Source organism: Heloderma suspectum, chromosome 5, assembly GCF_057233095.1.
Source record: "Heloderma suspectum isolate Gila_16-S chromosome 5, 16-S_ref, whole genome shotgun sequence".
NCBI lineage: Eukaryota > Metazoa > Chordata > Lepidosauria > Squamata > Helodermatidae > Heloderma > Heloderma suspectum.
Genome location: NC_139462.1, coordinates 123,300,257 through 123,327,044, shown reverse-complemented (window position 1 = coordinate 123,327,044; position 26,788 = coordinate 123,300,257). Strand labels below are relative to the sequence as shown.

Genomic DNA, 26,788 nt, shown 5'->3' with positions numbered 1-26,788 from the left:
TAAGAACCAGACATGGAACAACCGAGTGGTTCAAAATTGGGAAAGGAGTACGACAAGGCTGCATATTGTCATCCTGCTTATTTAACTTATATGCAGAGTACATCATGAGAAACGCCGAGTTGGATGAATCACAGGTCGGAATTAAGATTGCTGGGAGAATTATCAACAACCTCCGATATGCAGACGATACCACCCTAATGGCAGACAGTGAAGAGGATCTAAAGAGCCTCTTGCTGAGGGTGAGTGCAAAAGCTGGTTTGAAACTCAACATTAAAAAAACGAAGATCATGGCATCTGGCCCCATCACTTCCTGGCATATAGAAGGGGAAGAAATGGAAGCCGTGACAGATGTTATTTTCTTGGGCTCCAAGATCACTGCAGATGGTATCTGTAGCTATGAAATTAAAAGACGCTTGCTCCTTAGGAGGAAAGCTATGGCACACCTAGACATCATAGTAAGAAGCAGAGACATCACCTTGCCAACAAAGCTATGGTTTTCCCAGTAGTAATGTATGGCTGTGAGAGCTGGAGTATAAGGAAGGCTGAGCGCTGAAGAATTGATGCTTTCCAGCTGGTGCTGGAGAAGACTCTTACGAGTCCCCTGGACTGCAAGGAGGTCAAATCAGTCCATCCTAAAGGAAATCAACCCTGAGTGCTCATTGGAAGGACAGATACTGAAGCAGAAGCTCAAATATTTTGGCCACCTAATGCGAAGAGAAAACTCTCTGGAAAAGACCCTGATGCTGGGAAGGACTGAAGGCAAAAGGAGAAGAGGACGGCAGAGGATGAGATGGCTAGATAGCATCACCGATGCAATGAATATGGACTTGAGCACACTCCGGGAGAGAGCGCAGGACAGGAAGGCCTGGCATGCTATGGTCCATGGGGTCACGAAGAGTCGGACACGACTGAACAACAACAGTTCCAGACTCCCATCCCTATTTCTAGAGTCATAGGACTCTACTCAGAAATGAGTATGGCTTACATCAAGACTTTAGTTTCCTTCCCCCTCTCCTCCCTCCAGTGATCTGTCTGTTAGGCACAAGTCAGCAGGTGCCACTTGCCACCTCTCTGGCTATGTAAACATCTTCTGATTTCTGTCTCAGAAAAGCTTTTTTAAAATTAAACCAGTGTAATATAAACTTTCTTTCACACAGCATATAACCAGGCAGAAGCTCAGCCGGCAGAGTTCCTGCCAACACATCTTGTGCTGGACCAGTGGGACAGACTGGGGATTCTGCTGATGTGCCTCCCACCCTGCTACCCAGCAGTCTCCCTACCTGAGCTGACAGAGGTGGTCTCAGATGTAATGTTGAGGTCCCCCAGGCTGTTGGTTTTTCTAGGGCAGTTCAGGATTTCATGTCCTTCATGCCAACTATGGGACTGTCCCAACATGTCATCGTCCCAACACATGTAGCACACTCTACACTTATTTTTTTCAGCAGGTCATGGGGATGGTACTCTGACAGTGGAGGACTTTGAATTGGTCCCTTTGTCATGGTCAAATCACCTGTTGAGATTTAGATTGACCCTTTTCCCCTCTGCAAGGGCGAGGGACCTGTTAAGATGCTCAGTCCCTGGAGGCTAATGGATCTGGATGATTTCCAGAGGCCTCTAGGGGATTTTCTGGCTGATATGGCTGGTGCTCTTGTCGAAGCCCTGGTCGATCTGTGGAATGCAGAAATGACCCGGGTGGTTGACATGGATGCTCTTGAGTGCCCTCTCTGTAGTACAGCTCATGTGGCTCCATGGTATACCCTGGAGCTGAGAGTGATGAAACGAAACAGGAGACAGCTTGAGTGCAGATGGAAAAACTCCTAGTGGATCCAATCGAACTCTGGTATGTGCCTGTGGTCAGTATATTGAGAGTGGCAAGGAAAAGTCATTTGCTGCCTCCATTCAGTCTTCCATATGCCACCCAGCAGAGCTTTTTAGGGTCATCCAGGACCTATTACACACTGGACCTAAGGATACTTTGGACCCATCCGAGGTCCACTGCAATACACTGGCTAAGAATTTCCAGGATAAAATCTCTTGCATCCACCAGGACTTAGACGCCAATGTTACATCAGGTCAATCAGGTGAGGTGTCCAGAGCACAGCCTGGTCCAATTTTCTTGGATGAGTTTCAGTTGGTACAGCTTGAGAACATTGACAAGGTTCTTAGACAGATTCGTGCCACCACTTCCGTACTGGATCCTTGCCCCTCTTGGCTTATAAAAGCCAGTAGGGACAGAACAGGGAGCTGGGCCAGGGAGGTAATTAATGCCTCCTTGTGAGAGAGAATGGTCTTGGCCTACCTGAAAGAAGTGGCGGTGAGACCACTCCTGAAGAAATCCTCTCTGGACCCAGAAGGTCTAAACAACTTTAGGCCAGTGGCAAACATTCCTTTCCTGGGCGAGGTCTGAGCAGGTGGTGGCCAACTAGCTCCAAGCACTCTTGGATGAGACCGATCATCTTGATCCATTTCAGTTGGGGTTCAGTTTGGGTTTTGGCATGGAAACAGCCTTGATCACCCTGTATGATGACCTATTTCAGGAGAAAGACAGGCGGAGTGTGACCCTGTTGATACTCCTCAATCTCTCAGCAGCTTTCAGAAAGCCATGGTATCCTTCTGGGGCAACTGTCTGAGCTATGTACTGCATTGCATTGGTTCCACTCCTACTTGTATGGCTGGCTCCAGAAGGTGATGTTTGGGGAGTATTGCTCCTTCAGGGGGACTGCAACCCCATCCAGAACAGGTTGACCACCCTCCATCCAGTCAGAAGAACCACCTACTAACCACATCTCAGTCCTGCCTGGACTGAGCTTCAGTTTATAGCTCTCATCCAGTCCATTGTTGCAGCCAGGCACAGATTTAGCACATCCACAGCCTCACGTGGTGAGGGTGAAAAGGAGAAGTAGGTATCTGGGGCCTTCTTCTGAGTGCTACCTCCAAGGGAGGCTCAGAAGATGGCAACAAGGGAGAGGGCCTTCTCAGTGGTGCCCCCCCCAACTGTGGAATTAGTTGCCCACTGTGGCCCACCTGGCACTGACACTGTCATCTTTTTGGTGCCAGTTTAAGACTGCCCTCTTCTCCCAGACATTTAACGACATCTGATGGGGCAAGTATGTCTGCTGTCTTGAACATGTCTATAAAAATTGTTTACTGATACTGTTTTTAAATTGTGTATGTTAAAAAAAATTAGTATTTTTATCATGTGGTTGTATTTTTAATGAATTGTTGTGAGCTGCCCAGAGAGCTTGAGGCGCCATAGAAATGAAATAAATAATAGTAATGAATTTGCACATGACACAGAATTGGTTGGGATAGCTAATACCTTGGGAGACAAACAAAATTCAAATGATCAAATTCAAAATGATCTTGACAGACAGAAAAAGACCAGACAGAAAATAGCAGAATGAAATTTAACAGACAAGTGCAGAGTTCTTCATTTAGGAAAAAGAAATCAAATGCACTGGTATAAGATGGGGGATACCTGGCTTGACAAAAGTACATGTGAAAAGGATCTTGGGGTTGTAGTCACTAATGCGCTGAATATGAGTCAGCAGCGTGACGTGTCTGCAAAAGAGGCAAATGCAATTTTAGGTTGCATCAACAGACGTATAGTTTCTAAATCATGGGGAGTAGTAGTTCCACTCTACTCTGCAGTAGTCAGACCTCAACTGGAATACCATGCCCAGTTCCAAACACTACACTTGTAAGTCAGATTCCGATAAATTGGAACGAGTTCAGAGAAGGGCAGCAAAGATGTTCAGGGGGCTAGAAGCTATTTCCTATGAGGAAAGATGGAAGGAATTTGGTATGTTTAGTCATGAGAAGACTGCATGGGGGATATGATAGCACTTTTCAAGTACCTAAAGGTTTGTCACACAGGGGAGGGTCACAACCTGTTCTCTTTCATCCAGGACTGTAGGACACGAAATAACAGGCTTAAGTTACAGGAAGGCAGTTTTCAGTTGAACAGCAGGGCAAACATCCTAACAGAGCAGTCCGACAGTGGAACCAACTGCCTAGGGAGGTGGTGGGCTCTCCATCATTGGAGCTATTCAAGCAGAGACTTAACAGCCATCTGTCAGGGATGCTTTCAACTGGGTTCCTGCACTGAGCAGGATGGCCTAAATGTCCCCTTCCCACTCTTAGTCTGTTTGAGTATAAAACAGTGCAGGCTAATGGCGATGCTCGCTGGGAATGATAGGAGTTGCAGTCTGACACATCTGCAGGGGGCCAACTTGGGGAAGGCTGACCTAGAGCCTCCTGAGTACAATCAGCCATCTTAACAGTAACAGTCAACAGCAATAGCCTGCACTAGTTCCAGTGTATGGAATGATCCTGAAACACAGCCATTATTAGCTGGGTACATGTGTAAATGAATACATGTGTCCTGTGTTCAGAAGGCCTTACTTCTGAGTAAGCCTACTTAGGACTCCAGCAGACCCGTTTCCTTTCCCTCGCAATCCCCTTTTCATCAGTCTGGCAGTGATCCCCACAGCCTTCAAAATTACTGGACTCTTAGTAGACGGTTTCCTTCTGCCCTCTCCCACTGTCCGAATGCTACCAGGAGGACTGTGCATGTTTTACATATAAGATCGGAAGATTCCATTGATTTGAATGGCTACTTGACACCTAATTAAGCTAATCTCAATCAAACTTAGCCTATTTAATATTTACTTTTACTTTTAAAATATTTAATATTTAACTCAGGAAACTCCATGTAACCCACTGTTCCCAGCTCTTTAAATTCTCTCTCCTAACCCCGTAGACATTCGCAGTAAGCCGTAATTTTTACAATGTGAAAACTCCTATGCCACATAATTATGATGGTTTGCTTAAAATACGAAAGAAGGAAGCTAGCACATCAACAGGCGCAGTTTGTTTCCTCTCTTGCTACCTGCACACATTCTGATTTTATTGGCTCCCAGTCAGAATACTGAGGAATGCGATACTTAAATAGTTATGAACAAATAACTAAGGAGGGGACACAAGGAAATGTCCCACGTATCCTCACATTAAATGCCTTCTAATTCTTTTAATACTGCATTTCTATCCCACCTGTCTTCCTTAAAGAAACTCCTCCAGGCAGTTTACATGATTCTCACCCTATCCCTGTATATTCACAATGACCTGGTGGTGTATTAGAGGCTGAGAAGAAAATGGTATCCATTGGAGCAAAAGGAGCTGCTCTAGGCATCCTGCAGGGGGCTACATTTTACATCAGCCTTCCCCAACCTGGTGCCCTCCAGATGTTTTGGACTTCAACTCTGATCAGCCTCTGATCAGCCTAGCAAGAAATCCTGGGAGTTGGAGTCCAAAACATGTGGAGGGTGCCAGCTCTGGGAAGGCTGCTTTACATCATTATATAAAAGGGGTGTTCACACATTACATTGAACCTCCATTCTTACTGTATGTACACACATTCAGATGGATATGGGAATCCGTCGACATGCATTAATACCTGAATCATGCACAGGTGCTACAGTCCTACTTAATCAAGAGAATAGATGATCTGTACAGGTGAACCTGGGCTGAATGAACACACACACAGTTATGTGAATTGATGAGCATATGTTAACACAAAAAGAATAGGGCCTCACTCTATATTTCTGCCTTCAGAAAATCGGCACATAGGCCCCAATACCCATATTTCTTTTACCCACCATGTGGAAAGGAAAAGCAGGGATTGGGGTTCTTTTGCTGCATTTCTGCTTTCAGAAAGGTGGTGTGAGGCCCTGTTCCTTCTGCTTCCCTGACCTCTGCATTCTATACCCCCTGCCCCCAAATTATTTGACCATCAAACTGCATGTTACTTTAGAGATGTAACTTTTTTTACTCAAAAGTAAGTGCAGGACCTAATATGGATCAAGACTGCAAAATCAGGATTATTTGACTTTAGCCCTTTGCCCTATTCCTGCATTTGACATTACAATTTGATGCCTTTTTAATGATGTAATTTGGAGGCATGGGCACCTAATTCAGATTGGGACCACAGCTTGGGGATGGGGGGCTAAGTCGCCTTACCCCCTCCTCCTGTTATGGTCCTGATCTCTGCATTAACATCTAGTCTAACCTTGTGAGGTCACATTCCATAACTAAACGAATAGGCATTACCTGTAGAATACAGTAGAATCCCTCTGAAAGCACTGGGGTACAGGAAGCATTCTAACTTCAGAGTGAAGCTGAGCATGCCCAACATAACTTTGCCATCAACTGCTACCGTAGGCTTTCATAGGGCAGAAAATCCTTAATAGCTTTTGAACCTCTGCTCGGATCTTCAGCATGCCAGTGAAAGGTACTTTTCCTTGATAAACCTGAATAAAATAGTTTTCATCAAAACTGGGTAGAGATATATGACATGCCAAGCCATAGCTTGAAGTAAAAAGGACACGTGAATTTCCAGCACTTTTTAACTTGCTGTACCTATGGCAGTTTTTATCAGATGGCTTTGAAATGGACTTCTGGATGGAGATGGTGCCGTGATCAGCTCTTCGCTGTGTCTCTCCCGAGTTTCAGCTTTAAAAATACCTCTGAGACTGTCACCTTATCTGGGTATTTGGTATTAACTTTGGTTAAGCTTTTGTTTTTTTGTTTTCCACATTTATATTTGCTTGTGCTTTTGGAGGTGAGAGGGGGATGTCAACATGGAAAGGAAAAACAATCTTGGGAACGTCACCTACACCCCCCCATGCCCCCCCCCGGCAAAAGTTTCTAAAGATGTGGCAGGGGGAGGAGCTGCTGGTTTTAATAAAAAAATATATCTTCGCAGTTATCTTTCCAGTCAAAACAGATTGATCCAGGATTCAATCGCTCCTCTTCAAGGGTCTGTAGATTCGATGAATGTTTGTCTTCAAATGATGGAGTCTCTGTATTAACATCTTGGGTTGAGTGTGCTTATGTTCCTGGTTCTACACAAGGTTCTAGAGCAGGACCAGTTATTGTTCAGTTTCTATGGGCTTCCACTAAAGAATATTTGTTGTGTATGGCGAGAGAGAGAGGAGAGCTCCAGTGGGGGCCAGCCAACAACAAGATTATGCTCTTTCCTGATTATACTAAATAAATTGCTGATAGGAGAAGACAGTTTACCAAGGTGAGAAAACTGGCAAAGCAAATTAATTTGTAATACCACATCAAATATCCTGCTACGTTTTGCAGTTTTTTTGAAGGCCAGATGAAGAAGTTTTTAAGTTCTGATGATACAGAATCATTTCTCACTGGCATTAAAATTAAAACTAAAGATTTGTCTTCTGCTCCTTGAATTTGGAATTCAGCCATCTTTTATTTTTCTTTAGCTGCTTATCAGCATCTTCATGTTTTGGTTTCACATTGGTGTCCACTGATAACAGGTCTGGGCAATATGCCAGACCTAATTGTATTGCATTGCATTGTTTCTTTCCCTTTTTTTTTTCTTCTCCCTTTTTCTGTTCTTTCCCCTCCTCCTTTTTTTCGTTTTTGCATATGTATAAACATAAACATGTATATATAATTTATGTTTTATTATGTGTCTATTTACATATTTTGATTAAGCAAAGGTTATATGTAATTGTCAGACTAAACTTAGTTTAATAAGGTTATGTGTGTACATGTGTGTATATTTGAGTGTGTGTGTGGAGGGGTGTTTGTACGTGCACACACACACACACACAAATAAATAATTTTATTTTATTTATTAAATTTCTTAATCGCCCATCTGGCCGGTTACCTGGCCACTCTGGGCGATGTACAACAATACAACAATCAAAAACAGTTAAATTAAACATTAAAGCATCATGTTCTAAAAATACCATAACCCACCCCAAATGCCTGCCTGAACATCCAAGTTTTCAATGTGTGGCAGAAGCTCATTAAAGAGGGGGCATGGCGGAGTTCTCTAGGGAGGGAGTTCCATAGAGTGGGGACCACCACAGAGATGGCCCTCTCCCTCGTCGTCATCAGCCTAGCTGTCCTGGCTGATGGGACAGAGAGAAGGCTATCCAAGGCTGATCTTGTTGAGTGGCCTGTCTGGTATTGCTGGAGGTGCTCCTTGAGATAGGCTGGCCCAGAACCGTATAGGGTTTTAAAGGTCAAAGCCAACACCTTGAATTTGGCTCAGAAAACAAGTGGTAGCCAGTGCAACTCCTTCAGCACCAGAGTGATGTGATCACGCCGGCAGCTGCCTTTAATCAGGCAAGCTGCCCCATTCTGCACCAGCTGCAGCTTCCGAACCAAAGTTAACCCCATGTAGAGCACAGTACAGTAGTCTAGACGAGAGGAGACCAGGGCATGTACTACCGATGGGTGCAGATGTTCAGGAAGGTAGGGGCGCAGCCGCCATATCAGATGGAGTTGGTACAGCGCTGCCCGGCTCACGGCTGACACCTGAGCCTCCAAGGACAGCTGGGAGTCTAAAATGACCCCAGGCTGCAGACCTGGTCTTTCAAGGGTAGCTGTACCCCGTTCAACACCAGGTCAACATCCCCCAGCCTCCCCTTGTCTCCCACCAAAAGTACCTCGGTGTTGTCAGGGTTCAGCTTCAGCTTATTCCTCCCCATCCAGCCACCCATCGTCTCCAGACACTTGGACAGGGATTTTACAGCCAACCTTGGTGAGTATTTAAACGAGAGGTAGAGCTGCGTGTCTTATTGATTACACTGCACCTCAAACTTCCTGATGATAGCCCCCAGCAGCTTCACATAGATGTTAAATAGCATCAGGGAGAGGATGGAACCCTGTGGCACCCCACAAGTGAGCGGCCATGGGTCCGAAACCTCCTCTCCCAGTGCTACCCTCTGGTACCTGCCACAGAAGAAGGACTGGAACCACCATAATACGATGTCTCCAATGTCCAGCCTCTCCAGGCAGTCCAGGAGGATACCGTGGTGAACAGTACCGTGGTCAGTACATATATGTATGTATGTATGTATATGCATTGTATGTATATATATGTGTATATGTCTCCAGATAAAATATTACTTAAAATACCCTTTTGATTTTTTTACTCTCTTTTATTGTTGTTATGTCTTGCTGGTTAAATCTGCTTGTTATAATATTGCTCCGTGTATGTATTCAACAAGTGGAGGGGCCTAGCTGAGTACTACAGTTGCACGTCAGTCCAAATGAAAGGCAACAATTTTTATTTTTTGTTTTTGTTAAGGTTTTGTTTTGTTGGAGGAGTGTTTGGCACTTTGGGAGGGTATCAGATAGAAGATGGGGACACAAATTAGATCATTTAATTTTTATTTTGGTTTTTAAATTTTCCATTATTGTTGATATTTTTGAATAATTTTAAATTTTTCTCAGTTTCTATGCAATAAGAAATATTCTAATGATGTCTGAAATGGTTAGTCCTAAATGTAAACTAAGGATGTATTTCTTATACCACTTAGGGTGCAATCCTAACTAGATAGGCAGCCGCCTCTGAACTCAGAGGCAGTACCGCCTATCCTAAGCAAGGCAGGAGAGGCACAGGGGAATTGTTCCCTCCACACTTCTCCTGCCTTGCTATTTTTTGCTAGACAGCCGTTTTCGGCTATCTAGCAGCGGGGGGGGGGGGGGCGACCTGGAGAGGAAGCTCCCGTACGACACATTGGATGTGTCGTATGCGCAGCTCCGCTGTCCCTTGCCCCAGAACTCCCCCCAGGACGCCCCTTTTCAGTTGCTCCGTGCTCATCTTCCGAGAGCAGAGGATGGGGCTTCTCCATGCTGCCTCCGAGGCAGCACGGACAAGGGGGAGGTCGGATTTCCGGGAACATTGATAATGTCAGATCATGCCCCAGTATGTTTGGAACTGCAATTTTCTGACACTGCTACAGCCATTGAAACAGTCTTTGGTATTTTAATGTTTCTCTTCACAATGATGAGAAGTTTAAAACTCCAATGTTAGCTGAACTAACAGAGTATTTTAATACTAATGAGGGTATGGCGGCTTCATGTGCCATTGAGTGGGGAGCCAGTAAAGCTTTTATAAGGGGGCAAATTATTTCTTATGCTACTTATCAAAAGCAACTTAAAAAAACTCAACAGACATTTTTAAATGAGAAGCTGAAATCTCTAATAACTCAGTTTGTCACTTCCCAACAGCACAACTCTATCAAGAGCTACAGAATACTAAGCTGAATAATAGTCTTTCACAGCAAGCAGAATTTCCTCTGACCTGTCTACGGCAGAAATATTGGGAAAATGGTGAACAGCCTAGTAAGATCCTTGCACATCGTCTTAAACAGCATCAACATCAAAATGTCATTTCAGCTATTACAGAAGGGAGTAGCAAAGTATATACCTCTCCTACAGACATAAACTCACCATTTTTGAGAGTTTATTCTGATCTTTACAGTACTGGTAATAAGATACCAGACCAAGATATGGAAGCTTTTTTTTCTCAGATGAACCTTCCATGTTTAGATTCTTCACAACAGCTCCTTTTAGGTCCTCTGCGTTTAGAGGAAATTATGAATGCAATAATGAAAATAAACACTGGGAAATCACCCGGTCCGGATGGATTCCCAATTGAGTGGTATAAAACATTTTCCAGTTTTTTAGCCCCGAAGTTGTATCACCTCTATAACCATATTTTTGAGGCAGGCTCCCTTTTTTTCATCGTTAAATGATGCTTCTATTACCGTGATTCCTGAGCCTGGCAAGGATCATACTTATTGTGCTAACTATCAGGAAAGGAAAGGTTCCTCCTGTGCAAGCACCGGGTCATTACTGACCCCTAGAGGGACGCCGCTTACGCTGGCGTTTTCATGGCAGACTATAGTGGGGTGGTTTGCCATTGCCTTCCCCAGTCGTGACTACCTTTCCCCCAGCAAGCTGGGTACTCATTTTACTGACCTCGGAAGGATGGAGGGCTGAGTCAACCTGAGCCGGCTACCTGAGACCCAGCTTCTGCTGGGATCGAACTCAGGTCATGGGGAGAGTTTCAGTTGCAATACTGCCGCCACTCTGCGCCACACGAGGCTCGCTAACTATCAACCTGTATCATTAATTAATGTAGATATCAAAATATTAACAGCAATCTTGGCTGATAGATTGTAACAAGTGATGGCCGCATTGGTTAGACCAGACCAGGTGGGATTTATTAGAAACAGACGGGGCTGATAATCTTAGATTAGTTGTTGATCTAGTTGCTTTAAACTCTGAAAGGACTGACCAGGCGGCCATCCTTTCCTTGGAAGCAGAAAAGGCCTTTGACAAAATCCATTGGAAATTTATTTTTACCACACTGACTAATTTTGGTTTTCCTATAGAATTTTTGAAATGGGTTAAAATCTTATACTTGGCTCCAAGAGCAAGATAATGACTAATGGTTTAGTTTGGGCTTTTCTTTTTTTTACTTGGGCAGGGCACCAGACAAGGCTGTCCACTTTCCCCATTGATAGTCAATGGGGAACGTTATGTTTGGAACCCCTGGCGTGTGCTATTAGACAAAATAGTAGTGTTCATGGATTTGTCCATTTTGGTTTAGAATTAAAAATTAGCCTTCATGCTGATGATCTCTTGTTGTTTATCTCAACACTCCAGTCGTCGGCTCCAGCTTTGATTAAATTGATTAATACTTTTGGTAAATTGTCTGGTGTGTTGCCCCGGCCATGGGCATTGAACTCTTAGGTTAGAGGTGCCAAGATAGTGATAAATCAGACTCAAAGGTTTACTTGCAAGGAGTACTTTATTGGGTAACTTACAGAACACAGGCATACCCAATGGTTGGATCAGCTTCTCTGAACCGCGAGCCATTGGGTCAAATGAGTTTTATACCATACATGTCAGCAATAAGGCAGCACGACACTAGCAAGCACCCCGTAGCGTTCATTCCCAGCATAGGCTAGAAGTGTTGTCAAGCACAGCTACCTGTAAACAAACTTCGCTTCCCAGGCAGAGTGCTTGATAACACCCTCGCTCATTAGTATGGAATGTGCTAGGCTGCACTATCAGCCCCTTGAATCATCTTCACATGCTCAGAGGCTTACTAGCAAGGGAATTGCAACAATAATGAACTTAAGCAAGCATTATGGATCTCTAGGCCCCTCTAACACTACAAATGACTTGGCTACACTCCTGGGGACAATACATCAGGCTATTCAATTAATTGGTCAAAGTCGGAAATAATGCCGATTGGGGATAGAATATATACTATTATATTAGCCAATTGGCAATTTTGACAGTGCCCAGAGGCTATTACTTACTTGGGAATAATTATCCCTAGAAATATATCTCAAATGATTAGTTTAAATTTAAATAAGTTGATTAATGATATTTCGCGAGATATAGATAGATGGGCATCTTTAAAGGTGAGTTTATGGGGTAAGGTTAATACACAAGATGAATACTATACCTTGAATTATTTATGTTATATGTGGGATCCCTATACTTACACCTGGCAAATATTTTCAAAAACTTAATGCTTTGTTTTGTAAATTATTTTGGGGTTCCATTCCACTAGGAATATTTTTTTAAAAGGATGCAACTTCCAGTTAAAGAAAGTGGGTTCAGTTTTCCAAATCTAGCTACACACCATCAGGATTATTTGCTGACATGTACCAAATTTTGGTCTTTTCTACTCAGATTTTATTTTTCACCTTGGTCAGTGTTGGAATCTTCTTGTCTGGAGTCTCACTTTAAATGGATGGCATTAGGTTCTCAGTACATTAAGGCAGACAGAGCTCCTCCCACAATTATGGCAGTCAGAGATGTGTGGCATATAATGCCACACCAATTACACTTTGATCCATTCTCCCATGCCAAATTGACTTTATGGGGAAATCCAGATTTAAGAATTGGGAAGAGAATGTTTTTATGGTGGACCTGGACAGATAAAAAGATCTTTACCCTAGATCAATTATTGGGTGTTGATGATGAGCTTTTGCTATTTTCAACTTCGCAAGATAAATTTGGTTTGCCTGCTACAGCGGAATGACAGTATTTGCAATTGAAACCTTTGTTTGTATCTAGATTTGGTCCTGCTGCTTTTACTGTTTTGGAGTCTCCTTTGTTACTGGAAAGCTGACCAGATATATCAACCTATGATTCATGTTTATAAATACTTATTATCAATGAACAAATATGATACATGTGGTTTACAGCAGAAATGGAATAGGGGATTGGACTGTCCTATTTTGTTTTGCTGTCTGTATCGGATATCTCTATGGATCTTCGGTTACATCTTATTCAGTAAAAACTTTTGCTTCAGGTCTGTTGGACCCCACAACGTCTCTTTAATAAAGGCTTGTCAAATTCAGCCAATTGTTGGAGGTGTAATGCAGTTAATGCTTCTCTTATTCATATGTTTTGGAAATGCCCAATAGTTCCCTACTTTGAGGAGGAAGTTATTATATGGATAAATTTTGTATTGGAAAGCTCTTTTATATTTACTGATGTAAGCGTTCTCTTAAATTACTTACCTGTTTTTTGGAATGTGACACATGATCAGCGTAAATGGATCTTTCACACCCTTGTGGTTGCTAAAAGACTGATACTGCAATACTGGAAAGATAAAAGCTCACCGCCTATAATGCAATGAATTGAAGACTTAACGCTAGCAACATTTGAAAAAGTGGTGTATAGGCGTAACTTGCAAATGGACTTCTATTTCAATATCTGGTCTACTTTTACTGAGGGTTATGTGTAACCTATTTTTTTCCTCTTTTTTCATCTTATAATATTGTAATATTAGAAACTGAGGATTTTAGAATATGTTATATTTTTAATTTGGGTTTTTTTTAATGTGTTCGTTGTTTTGTTTGGTTAAAATTCAAAAAAATGAATTTTAAAAAAAGATTGCTTTGAAATGTTGCATGATTGTAGGTCCGTTGGATGCCTGGTTTCACGTTATTGGCACAGTAGGGGTTGTTTTTATAAACAATAGAACTTTGAGGCTTATAAGGGTGAAACCTGTTTTTTTGCAACTCACCTTAACTAAAGGGGCACTCCTGTGCCCCTTTATTCCAGAGGTGATTCTGACACAGCTGATACATGTGGCACTGATGGAGAGACTGAAGAGAGGCTTAGCCATTATTAAATACTCCAGAGCCACCACTAGGGGTGTCGCGAGTGCCCGACTTTGCCTGGGCCCAGCCAACAAGTGCCCTGGAGCTCGGCAAGTGGCCGGGAACAGCTCGGACTTGGCTGCCCAGTCGGCTGTCCTTGACAGACAACCAGGCAGGAGGAAGAGGAGCCAGCAAGCAAGATACAGCTAGCGGCTGGGGTGTGCTTCATGCTGCTTCCTGCTGCTGCCCGGTCAGCTGTCCTTGACAGCCAACAAGGCCGGAGGAAGAGGAGGTGGCACCCTGTCACAGGCACCCCCCTGGACACTCCCCACACTCGGGCCCTATCCAGTGAGCACCAGCCATTTTGCTGACTTTTTTTTTTTTTTTACAAAAAAAGGGAGCTAAAAGAAACCGCGCATATTTAAATGTGCACATTTTTTAAGTTCCCTTTCTTCATCAAAAAAAGGCGGCAAAATGGAGGGCCCTTGCCGGACGGGCCCGAGGTGAGTGCGGGCGACTCACTGAGCTCCTGGGGGCTTGAGCGCACGTCCGAGGGGTGAGCGAGGGTGGCGCTTCAGCGGGCACCCAGAGAACCCAGGCGGGGGTGGGTTCGCACATCCCCAGCCACCCCAATGGTTCAAAAACAGAATTTAAAATAGAGATCCTCAGAAAAGGGCTTCTCCTTAGACCCTGATTGCACCAAAGGCGATAGCAAACATTGAAAGAGGCAACGGGAGGTGTGAGGACCTAGCTAAAAATTCCCCCAAACACTTTAAAGTGGTGGCTAAATTGGCTTGAAATCATTTGCAGAAGCTTCCCAATGTTCTAGCTTACCTGCTTTAGCACTACCATTGGACACAAAGAGAAATCGTACATAGGGTAAAGCCCCTCTGCGAGGCATCAAAATGGAAATGGGGAGCTCATACTTTACACCTCGCAATGTATGGAACTTTAGGCAGTATCCTGTGCTTCAGCCTTCAACCATCTAAGTCATGAGTACAAGATTTTAATTTTGGTGCCAGCCCTTAACAATGCAACTTCATGCTGGCTGGGGTATGCTGGGAATTGTAGGCCTTGGGGAGGGAGGAAGTGCCTGAATCTTTTCTTGCAAAGCTTATGCGCTTTCTCCCAGTCAAATAAACCATTGTTGTCTGTTTTTTCTGTACAATTCCAACATTTGGTTTTGCTAATGTGTTTGTATTTACAATTTTCAGCTACGAATTATATTGCCTTGGATGATTTTGTTGAAATAACCAAAAAGTATGCAAAGGGCATCATCCCAAGTAACCTACTTGTGCAGGATGAGGATGAGGACGATGAACTGGCGGGGAAGAGTCCAGAGGAGCTTCCACTCCGACTCAAGGTGAAAATTGGAGGTTGCTGCACTGTATGCTCATTGGGGCTTGTACTCCTTAAGCACATCCCTGTTGCATGTGATCCTTGTCTTAAAAGGAAAGGATCTGCAACCTAGAATGGCATGACACCTTTTGTGTGATGGTTTGAGTTTCACTCCACCTCCCCTCCCCAAGCCTAGAATTCCAAGCTGTCTAATTTGTCCTGTACAAACTGTTTATCTTACCTTTTTATAGCCATTCTAGTTTTTGCCAGATCTGTATCACTGTATTTCTCAAGAGCATTCTTCATATTCCTCCATTCACTGTTTATGGTTTTCCAGTTTGACAACAAATTGAAGTACTCATATATGCCTATTTGTTGGGAGGGGAAGAGTTTATACCTGTAAGTAATCTGTGGATTATTCTGAATCAACAAACATTATTTACATTGATAAGTAATGGAAGGGTATACTGTTGTTTAGATTTGTGGGTTTCCCTGCTAAGAAATATAATGGTCCAGTTCATACACTTCCTGGGCCAGTTCTGCGATCTGTATGGTGGATGTACATGATAACTTGATTTGTGTGAATCTTCCTCCTCAAAAAAAAGGGAGGGGTTATATGAATCAGAATTAACTATGGAGCATTTACCACACACATGACATGGCGGTGTGGTGGAGGTTTTCCACCATGCAAACAGGAGCACCACCTGGTGAGTGTATGGACTAGGGCCTTTGACTATGCTTTCATTTATGATGTTGCCACCAGCTATGATTAGTTTTGGATCCAGTAATAGCTCTATTCATACATTCATGGGTAGGGCATTTCCTGCTTCCATGTTGAAGCAGGAGCAGAGTTACACTTTCAGCCCAGCCCCCAATGTCACTTTCTTCTGACACCTGCATGTTGAGTGTGATTCTCTGCAAAGGAACCCCAGTGTGCAAGCAGGTGCTCACGTGAAGGGGCTTTGTATGACTAGGACAGCTGGAGAAAACCATGCTCAATGCATGGATGTTGGAGGAAGGAGATGCAGTGTTGGGGGTGGGGCTAAAAGTGCGGCCTCATTCCTGTGTCAGTACATAAACGCCCTACATATGAGTGGTGCATGAATAGGGCTAATGTCTCTCCTCAGTTTTGTTTAAAAATATGACTTCCACCACCACAAGAACAACACTGCTGGTGCCAAGTATGTGGAATAATCTTCCCCTTAAGCTTAGACATGTGCTGACAATTCTTATTTTTAGGCACATGTTGAAGACGTGTGTAGCTTACCTGCTTCCCACTGTGTAGTTTAGCCTACCAGCTATGTTATTGTTATGAATATGTAGACACATTATGTTCTATGTACTGGTTTTATATTTTTGTTTTTATTATTTGTGTACACCACTTTGAAAACTGTAGTTGTAAGCAGTTTATAAATACTCATAAACAAACAAATGTATAAAATAACCCATGTCTCCTTTACATATACTCACTACAGCAAGGTTTTCGTTTGCAAGAACATAGAAACTGGACCAGTGATCTCAAAAAGCTAAGGAAAACTTGGGAGTCATTAATTTAAATTAATGGCATACCAAAAATCTATACCAACCAATCTCCAAAGCAGGGAGACTGGCTATGAAATGTATCTTACCTGTCCTAAAGATTCACAGTATAACTCACAAGTGGGACGTGCAACACAAGATTGCAGTGCGGAGTGCTCCTGTTCAGGTTTCCTGAAAAAAAAGCTCCCCCACTGGATCAAATGGCAGAAAAAATACCTATACCAGCTCCAGGTTGGTTTAGGTAAGGGTCCCAATCCAGGTGCCCATTACAGGAGTAAGGCGCTTTGGATCCAGTGGCCAGCAAAAACAGTGCCAGTGATACTCCTAAGCCTGCAGAGCTCTCCAGGGGCATTCCAGGGGCCTCTGTGGCAGATATGCTGCCCTGCCAGCCTAGAGGGATTTGGGCCCCATCCTGGCTCCCTTAGCCATCCACCTGAGGGGGCAGAATTTCTCCTATTATGGCATGCATCTTTGTGGCACAAGGATGGTGGTGAACTTTTACCCCTGTGCTGATCGCCCGACTTCCAGGCACTCCGTTCCATTTCTCCCTCCCTGTTTTCCATTTTTCTCCCAGAAGTGTTAAACCAATTGGGACAAGCACACTGGTGAAGATAAATAATATCCCCCAAATACCTGATAATATTATTTTAGCTATACAAACTAAAAACATACATTCACAGACAATCGAAGAGAATACAATTCAGTTGTGCAATAATATCCTGCAATACCAAAAATAACCAGTACCAGAAATGACCAAACGCTTTTCGACCTAAGGTCTTCTTCAATGGTCTAGGATATAAAAATGGTTTATATGTAAAAAGGTATTTCACACACATACACACACACAGGCTTATACACACAGACATGTTTCAATCCTAGTTTCTCACATCTATAGACAATATCTGACACTGCAGTGTCGCCACTTGTAATTATAGAAACAAATTTATTAATTTTTTTAATTAAAACTTGTTCCAGAAGTTTTATTTTTATTTATTTATTTATTTTTATTTTTATATTTTTCTACATAAGTGTATTTTAATGACTACGGCACACACACACACTTTTAAAAAATGTTTACATTGTTGCTAAGAAATAAGCGAACAAGCACACAACTGTAAATAGGTCAGGTAACAATAGTATAATGTTCATAGAATCATAGAATAGTAGGGTTGGAAGGGGCCTACAAGGCCATCGAGTCCAACCCCCTGCTCAATGCAGGAATCCAAGTCAGAGCATCCCTGTCTAGCCTCGTCTTGAATGCCTCCAGCATGGGAGAGCCCATCACCTCCCTAGGGAATTGGTTCCATTGTCGTATTGCTCTAACAGTCAGGAAGTTCTTCCTGATGTTCAGCCAGAATCTGGCTTCCTGTAACTTGAGCCCATTCTTCCGTGTCCTGCAATCTGGAGATGATGGAGAAAAGATCCTGGCCTTCCTCTCTGTGACAACCTTTCAAGTACTTGAAGAGCGCTATCAGATCTCCCTTCAGTCTTCTCTTCTCAAGGCTAAACATGCCCAGTTCTTTCAGTCTCTCTTCATAGGGCTTTGTTTCCAGTCCCCTGATCATCTTTGTTGCCCTCCTCTGAACCCTCTCCAGTTTGTCTGCATCCTTCTTAAAATGTGGTGCCCAGACCTGGACACAGTACTCCAGATGAGGCCTAACCAGTGCTGAGTAGAGGGGAATGAGTACTTCCTGGGATTTGGAAGCTATGCTTGTATTAATGCAACCCAAAAGAGCATTTGCCTTTTTTGCAGCCACATCACATGGTTGGTTCATATTCAGCTTGTGATCAACAACAATGCCAAGATCCTTCTCGCTTGTAATGTTGTTGAACTACGTATCCCCCATCTTGCAACAGTGCATTTGGTTTCTTTTTCTTAGGTGCAGAACTTGGCATTTCCCCCTATTAAATGTTATTCTGTTGTTTTCTGCCCAGCGCTCCAGTCTAGCAAGATCACTTTGAATTTTGTTTCTGTCTTCCAAAGTATTAGCTATCCCACCCCATTTTGTGTCATCTGCAAATTTAATCAGCCTTCCCTGCACCTCCTCCTCCAAGTCATTAATACAAAAGTTGAAGAGCACTGGGCCCAGGACTGAGCCCTGCGGTACCCCGCTCGTTCCCTCTCCCCAGTTTGAGAAGATCCCATTGATAAGCACTCTTTGAGTCCGATTCTGTAGCCAACTGTGGATCCACCAGATCGTTGCTTCATCTAGCCCACTTTAAGCTAGTTTGCTCATCAGGATATCATGGGGCACTTTGTCGAAAGCTTTGCGGCAGTCAAGGTATATTATGTCTACAGCATTCCCACAGTCCACAAGGGAGGTTACTTGATCAAAAAATGAGATCAGATTCATCTGGCAGATTTGTCAAGAACAAATCCATGTTCGCTTGGAGTAATCACTGCATTGTTTTCAAGGTGCTTACAGATGGACTGCTTTATAATCTGCTCCAGAATGTTCCCAGAGATCGATGTCAGACTGACTGGTGTGTAGTTCCCAGGTTCCTCCTTTTTACCCTTTTTGAAGACAGGGACAACATTAGCTCTCCTCCAATCATCTGGCACCTCACTCATCCTCCATGATTTCTCAAAGAGAATAGACAGTGGATATGAATATGTTACAACAATATGAACACACAATGAACATAGTGGGTGTTAGTGATCTATTTAAAATAGATTATTGTTGGAACAATATAATTATACATATGAAAACAATATGAGTACAATTGTACATATATTGGAAGATAACAGACACATCTGTATCACAGGTATATACATATAAATATTATAATTTTTTCAAAGAATCTCAAAGTCTATCCAAAAAGTCTTACAGGAATCTGGTGTAATCCTGTTTCGCATATGAGTTGCTTCTTCAGATAAATAATAACTGTAAAGATATTAAGATATTAAAATCTATAGTCACATATATATGCACACATATGCACACACAGGAACACACATGTGTGTGCATGCATATGCACATATTTACAGACACAATATTGATTATATTCACATTAGTTGTCAGTTATTATCATAATATGTACATGTACAAAAACATTATTCAAATAAACACAAACGTTCTTGTTAAGAATTGTTACCATAATCTTATCAAAAATTATTTACATGAAAGCGGGGCTGTACTTTATAACCAAGGAAATTGTTTCAACTCACCGTCCTTAGACTCAACAAAAAATGCTGTGGCAGTATTGTAATCTCAGTAGTTTTTCGAATGAAGCCGCTTAGTCTGCAGGCATAGCTCGCATTTTATCTCATAAAGCTTCACAGAGCTACGAAAGAACAACACCTAAAGCATATAGTATCAGTGCATTACCAAAAAATTTCTTTGAAATGAGACAAAAAATAATCAAATAAACCTCAAACCACAGGCTGATAATTTCCCCTGCTCTAACGTCGATGAGTTGAATCGGCAGCTGTGAGCATACCATTTCGTTTCAGGTTTTAAATACCCAGTGTTAAAAAAAAGGCTAAGTCATCCACACTGCTGTTAGAGGTATAGTGTTTGGCTTCATATGCCATCAGAAAAATATCCCCAATACAAATGTCTTTATATATTACACAAAAGATGCCAGATCCAGAGAAACATTCAAACCTTTAGGGATCACAGACTGTAGTCTGAAGATCCACTCTGCCTCCTTACATAGCAGTAAGTTATTATATCTGTCCAATTCTATTTCTGTCTATAACTAGGAACTTAAAGTCCTCATGTGTATGAGCCCGTTCTGCAAATTGTTGCACCAAGGGAGCATCCAAAACACGGTTTCTTAATTTGGACCAATGTTCAGTATTCCTAGTTCGAATAGTACAAGAGGTTTTTCCTACATACAATAATCCACATGGGTAAATAATAACATAGATAACTCGCTTGGTCACACAATTGGAAAAATGATGCAATTCAAAACATCGATGATCCATGGGATGTTCAAAGACTTTGACTGGTAAGGAAAGATCACATACAGAGCAGCCCCCACATTTGTAATGCCCATAAGGTGAAGTTACATGTTGTGCAGATGGATCAATATCCGAGTGTACTAGATGGTCTCTAAGGTTTTTTGTCCGTCTAAATCCTATACATGGAACATTGCTGCATCCAGATGTATGGCTTACTATATGCCAATATTTATATATCACTTTTTTGATAGAGAAGGACAAATTGGAATACTCCAGAGAGATTGTAATCTTATTATTAGATCCCCTATCATGTGGATTTAATAACATAGGTCTAGAGACTGCATCTGCTCATGTTTCAGCACCCCTTATTATATTCCTTGGGTAACCCCTATCCACTAATTGTTGCCTAAATAGTATTTTTTGAGTCACATACTCATGATATTGTGAGGTGTTCCTCTTGAGACATAAATATTGTCCATATGGTAAAATCCTACGCAGATGCACAGGGTGGAAAGATTCAAAATGCAAAAGAGAATTCCTGTCAGTTGGTTTTCTGAATCCTCTAATGTATAAATGATTTTGTCTGCAGTATACCTCTGTATCTAAAAATGAAACACTCCGTTCATAAAAATGAGAAGAAAATTTTATAGTAGGATGTATGGTATTGATCCAGGTCAAAAATTGATGTAAAATGTCTTGTTTTAAAAATATTAGAAAGATATTATCGATATAACATTTATAAGAAAGAAAATACTTATAAAACGGATTGAAGTTAACGTTGCATATTGCAGTATCCTCTCAGGATGCCATGAATAAATTAGCCACGCTAGGGGCAAAAGGACTCCCCATTGCTACTCCTCTAACTTGAAAATAAAATTGTTGAGAGAATCTGAAATAATTTTTCTCAAGAATGATGCCCACTAATTCCATAAGGAAATATGTGCAGGGAGAAAGATTGTCCCTAGTATCAAGGAAAGATTCAACTATCATACGTGCCTCCTCATGTAGAATATTGGTATATAAGGAATTAACATCCATAGTTACCAAGACAGCCTCTGGAGGAATTTTCATGCCCTCCACCTTATTAATGAAGTCCCTAGTGTCTTTCAAATACAAAGGAATCCTGATGACCAAAGGATGTAGAAAATAGTCCAGATACTGCGATACAGGTTCCAAAATGGAATTGGAACCCGAGACAATTGGGCGACCGGGAGGTGGAAAACCAGGCTTGTGTATTTTAAGAAGGATATGGATTACAGGAACACGCGGATACGGGTTCTGAAGGAATTTAGAGGTCTTTTCATTAATCAGCCCCCAAAGTATCGCTTCAGTTACCACAGTAGTAATGATAGATGACTTGTTGGAGAAGCTGCCAGGGGCTTGAGCAGGTCAGTTTCCTGACCATCCATTTTCATTCAGAGAGGGGCTTGTTTTCAGTGACACTCTCATATTCAGTGTCTTTGCTATTCTCAGCCATAGACTTAATTGATAGACTGGCACAATCTGCCTGGCTTCTGGTTTCTTTAGGCTGCAATCCTAAACACACTTAACTGGGAGTAAGTCCCATTGAATTCTATGGGACTTACTTCGGACTCCTTTTTCTCTATAGGCTCAACTGCCATCAGGTTCTTTTCAGGCAGTTTTGGATTGGGTTTTGTAAATTTACAAACTTCTGCATTATCCAGGGAGTCCCTGAAGTATGTAGAAGCTGCTGTCTTTTTTTGCAGTAGGCCCATTTTGCTTCCAACTAGTAGTCACTCACCCACCTGTGTTCAGTAATAAAGGGAATGGTGGAAAGAACTGGTGACATGTTCTGTAATATCAGTGGACACTGGTTAAGAGCCTAACATGTTTGTTATCGTAATCAGCCTGTTAATAAAAAAAAAACCCTTTCCAAATAGCTCAGGTTTGGTGTCATTTGCTTACTCATCCTATTCAGGAGGCATGTGGTGATATGTGGTGCTGCAAAAGAATTGGTGAAGAAACTGCATTTTATTCCTTTCCAGGTCATAAAGTATCCACTTCATGCTATTATGGAAATCAAAGAACACCTCATAGATATTGCGTCGAAAGCAGGAATGCATTGGCTGTCAACTATTATTCCAACACACCATATAAATGCTCTCATATTCTTCTTCATCATCAGTAATCTGACGATTGACTTCTTTGCATTTTTTATCCCATTAGTTATTTTCTATCTGTCCTTCATTTCCATGGTGATTTGCACCCTGAAAGTATTCCAAGATAGTAAAGCTTGGGAAAACTTCCGTACCCTCACTGACTTGCTGCTTCGTTTTGAACCAAACCTAGATGTTGAGGAAGCAGAAGTTAACTTTGGCTGGAACCATCTAGAGCCATACCTTTACTTCCTGCTCTCAGTGTGCTTTGTAATTTTTTCCTTCCCTATAGCAAGCAAGGACTGGATGCCATGCTCAGAGTTGGCTACAATCTCAGTTTTCTTCATGGTGACAAGTTACATGAGTTTGGGCACAAGTGCCGAACCCTACACGCGAAGAGCGTTATTGACAGAGGTTGCTGCTGGGTCCCTCTCCTTGTTGCAGGTTGTACCTATTAATGTGGGCCACTTAAAGCTGTTGGGGAAAACATTTTACAGCATCCCTGTTGGCCACTTCTTTGTGCTGAACCTCAGTGTCCCTTGCCTTTTGTTTCTGTATTTGTTTTATCTTTTCTTTAAAATGTCACAGATGCGGAACTTCAAAGGCACATATTGCTACCTTGTTCCTTATTTAGTATGTTTCATGTGGTGTGAACTCTCAGTGGTTATTCTACAAGAGTCTTCTGGCATTGGTCTAATTCGTGCTTCTGTTGGTTACTTTTTGTTCCTATTTGCACTTCCTATTCTAATGATAGGCATTATACTGATGTGTCTCATCCACTTCATAAAATGGTTCATAACATTAGAGCTTGTGAAGATTGTGGTAACTCTTGTATTATGTGCGATTCCTCTACTTTTCCAATGGTGGATGAGAGCCAGCATCTCTGTAGTTGAAATGGTGAAATCCCTAACAAGGAGTTCAATTGTTAAACTTATTCTGGTGTGGCTCACTGCCATAGTGTTGTTCTGTTGGTTTTATGTGTACCGCTCAGAGGGGATGAAAGTGTACAACTCTACTTTGACATGGAATCAGTATGGATTTTTGTGTGGGCCACGGGCTTGGAAGGAGACCAACATGGCACGCACTCAGATTTTATGTAGCCATCTGGAGGGCCATAGAGTGACATGGACTGGAAGGTTCAAGTATGTTAGAGTAACTGACACTGACAATAGTGCAGAGTCAGCAGTAAACATGCTTCCTTTTTTTATTGGTGACTGGCTGAGATGCTTGTATGGTGAAATCTATCCAGCATGTGATCCAAAAAGAGTTACCATGGAAGAGGAGGAACTCTGTCGTCTAAAGTATCTGACAAAACATGACTGCCACATGAAAAGGTTTGACCGCTATAAATTTGAAATAACTGTGGGCATGCCTTTCAGTAGTGTGAATGGAAGTAGGCCTATAGAGGAGGAGGATGTAACCAAAGATATTGTGCTGAAGGCAAGCAATGAGTTTAAGAAAGTGTTGCTGAACTTGAGGCAAGGAAGTGTAATTGAGTTTAGCACCATTCTGGAAGGCCGTCTTGGCAGCAAATGGCCTGAATTTGAACTTAAAGCCATCTCATGCTTAAACTGCAAGTCCAAAGTGTCACCTGCAGGAAGGCATGTGAAAGTAGAGCACGATTGGAGAAGCAGTGTTCAGAAAGCTCTCAGATTTGTCTTTGATTTTTTCTTCTCCCCATTTTTGTCAGTTGCATGCTGAGCTTTAATTGCAACACCTTTTTTAATTGTATATGTTTTAATTTTTGTAAGCCACCTTGTGTCCCAGTACTGGGGAAAAGGTGGGGTATAAATAAATATAAATGTAACAATAACAATAATAACAATACTAACAACAACAATACCTGCCTTGTCACAACCAAAGATTTGGCTGAAAACAGCCACAACAGTTTTTAAAATGAATGCTAATTGTTTTGAGTACTATACATGATGCACACAATGCAGTCTTAGTAAGTCCTGCATTGTAGAGGCATCTGTATGTTAAAAAAAAACCTGACTGTCTGCATATTAAAAGCATAAACAATGGTTCCTACAAAAGTTGTTTTTTAACATCAACTAGAAACAGGAATAGGCAACCTGGAGCCCTCCAGGTGTTTTGGACTACAGTTCCCATAAGCTCCAGCCAACATGGCAAATAGTCAGTGATTATGGGAATTGTAGTCCAAAACATCTGAAGGTTACCTGGTTGCCTGCTCCTGAACTAGAGATATTAAAAGCACCCTTCTACTCTTCTATCTTTCTAGATACATAATGTAAAGCTGACCTCATGGGTGAGAATACTCTAGTATCACTTACTTATGCAGTGATCTGTGCCATGAGGTTGAATACATGATTTAAAAGTTGAGCTGAGTTAAAGTATAAGCTGGGTAATTCATCTGTGGAAGACAGACTTTCATTCAGTCACCAGTTTAAGTTTCATTGAAAGTATTGTTCATTAAAAAAGACAAAAAAAGACCCAGGATGTAGTGAAAAGTCTGAATGACTAATGTATAGGAATTTACCCTGGAGACAGAACATCTGGCTAATGGTCTGTATTTGTACATTTAAACATGAAATTAAACGAGTATTCAAAAACTGTAGCATGAAGCATTGCAGTCTTATTTAAACACACTTTCTTCACATGCACATTCTAGCATGCGACATCAATTCCACATAATGCGTGGAATATCTGGGGAATATTTGTTGTAATGATAAGGCAGCCCTCTCTCTTTGTAAAGCCTTGTTGAATATAATTCCTGCCTTCAATTCTGGCTGATATCTCTCCCAAGCCCTGCAACCTTCTGGAATATTCAACAAAAACCCGAATTTAAATTAAAGAGAACATCCTTAATTTATCATCCTGCTATCCCAATATGTAGTAGTTGCAATATTGCCATGCCCAATTGTTTATAATTATGTTTCAAGAGACTTTGTTCTGTTTAGAATTTCTCTCAACAAACTGGTTTTCAACTGTTACAGGATTTTTTATCTCATGGGCCTTTCTTCCAGTTAGAGATCAATGAGCTTTCCCAAACTCATCTTGGATTAACACAGAAATAATCCAGGGTTCTTCTGGGAAAAAAGGGGGAGGCTCAGAAAAATGACCCTCCTACATCCCTGTTCCCAAAAGGAGAGGGGACGCAGGGAGGGCTGTCAATTCTTCTTGGGCTATTGGGAGTATAGAAATGTAATAAATAAAATAAAATACTATGAACCAGAAGAGAATTCAGAGGCATGTTGTAATACCTCTCCTTTTGAGGCAGTCTTTTACAACCCCCCCCAAGTTTCCCAAGCCTGAGCTTGGAGAAGTTCACCATTATCTCTACTTTCGGCAAACAGTTTAATGAGGGAAAAACTCATTGCATATACAGTATTATGTAACTATTTCACTCCCACTTGGAACCTATATGTGCACACAGCACAACCATTGCTGTAGAACTTAGAATTCCCTCTTCTAAGGTCACATGAACATTTTCATCACTTGATAATTCCAGCATTAAATAATGACTTGCATGTGCAGGTGGGCTATCATTCGTACTGCACTGCAGATAAAATTCTATATTGCCTCAAAGACAATGTATTTCAGTGGAGGCATCAAGCTATAGATGAACCAAAAGACTTATCTACATGTGTGAACCAGCCCAAATTCTTTTCAACATGATTGTTGGCAACCTTCTAACTGGTTAGACTTTTTCAGAGATGTTCATGTGAGGATGGCAGAAATGCTGCATACTGGTTTTCAAATGGCTGTGCTTGAATAGCCAGTAATATCTATAAATATATTCCATGTGCAAATAAGTCCAATTACTTTTATGTATAATTTACCTGTGAAAGAGATATTGAGTACTGCAATGCATTGCACATGGGATGCTTTTGAAGACTGTTCAGAAACTGCAATTGGTGCAGAATGCTGCAGCTAGATTTTTTAAATTAATTTTTATTGAAAAATTT

At 41.8% G+C, this 26,788-nt stretch overlaps 1 protein-coding gene and 1 pseudogene across 2 annotated transcripts in view; one reads left to right on the top strand and one right to left on the bottom strand.

The window, feature by feature from the left end:
- LOC146344357 (wolframin-like) overlaps window positions 1-25,437 on the top strand; it is a 69,420-nt gene extending 43,983 nt beyond the window's left edge. For both annotated transcript variants that reach the window (XM_084859922.1, XM_084859921.1), the window contains 2 exons: window positions 15,173-15,321; window positions 22,749-25,437. In XM_084859922.1, coding sequence (XP_084716048.1) covers window positions 15,173-15,321; window positions 22,749-24,560 — 1,961 coding nt within the window. In that variant the 3' untranslated portion in view covers window positions 24,561-25,437. The remainder of the gene's footprint in view (window positions 1-15,172; window positions 15,322-22,748) is intronic.
- LOC146344358 (uncharacterized) lies at window positions 20,048-21,732 on the bottom strand (annotated as a pseudogene).
- Window positions 25,438-26,788: the final 1,351 nt, after the last annotated feature.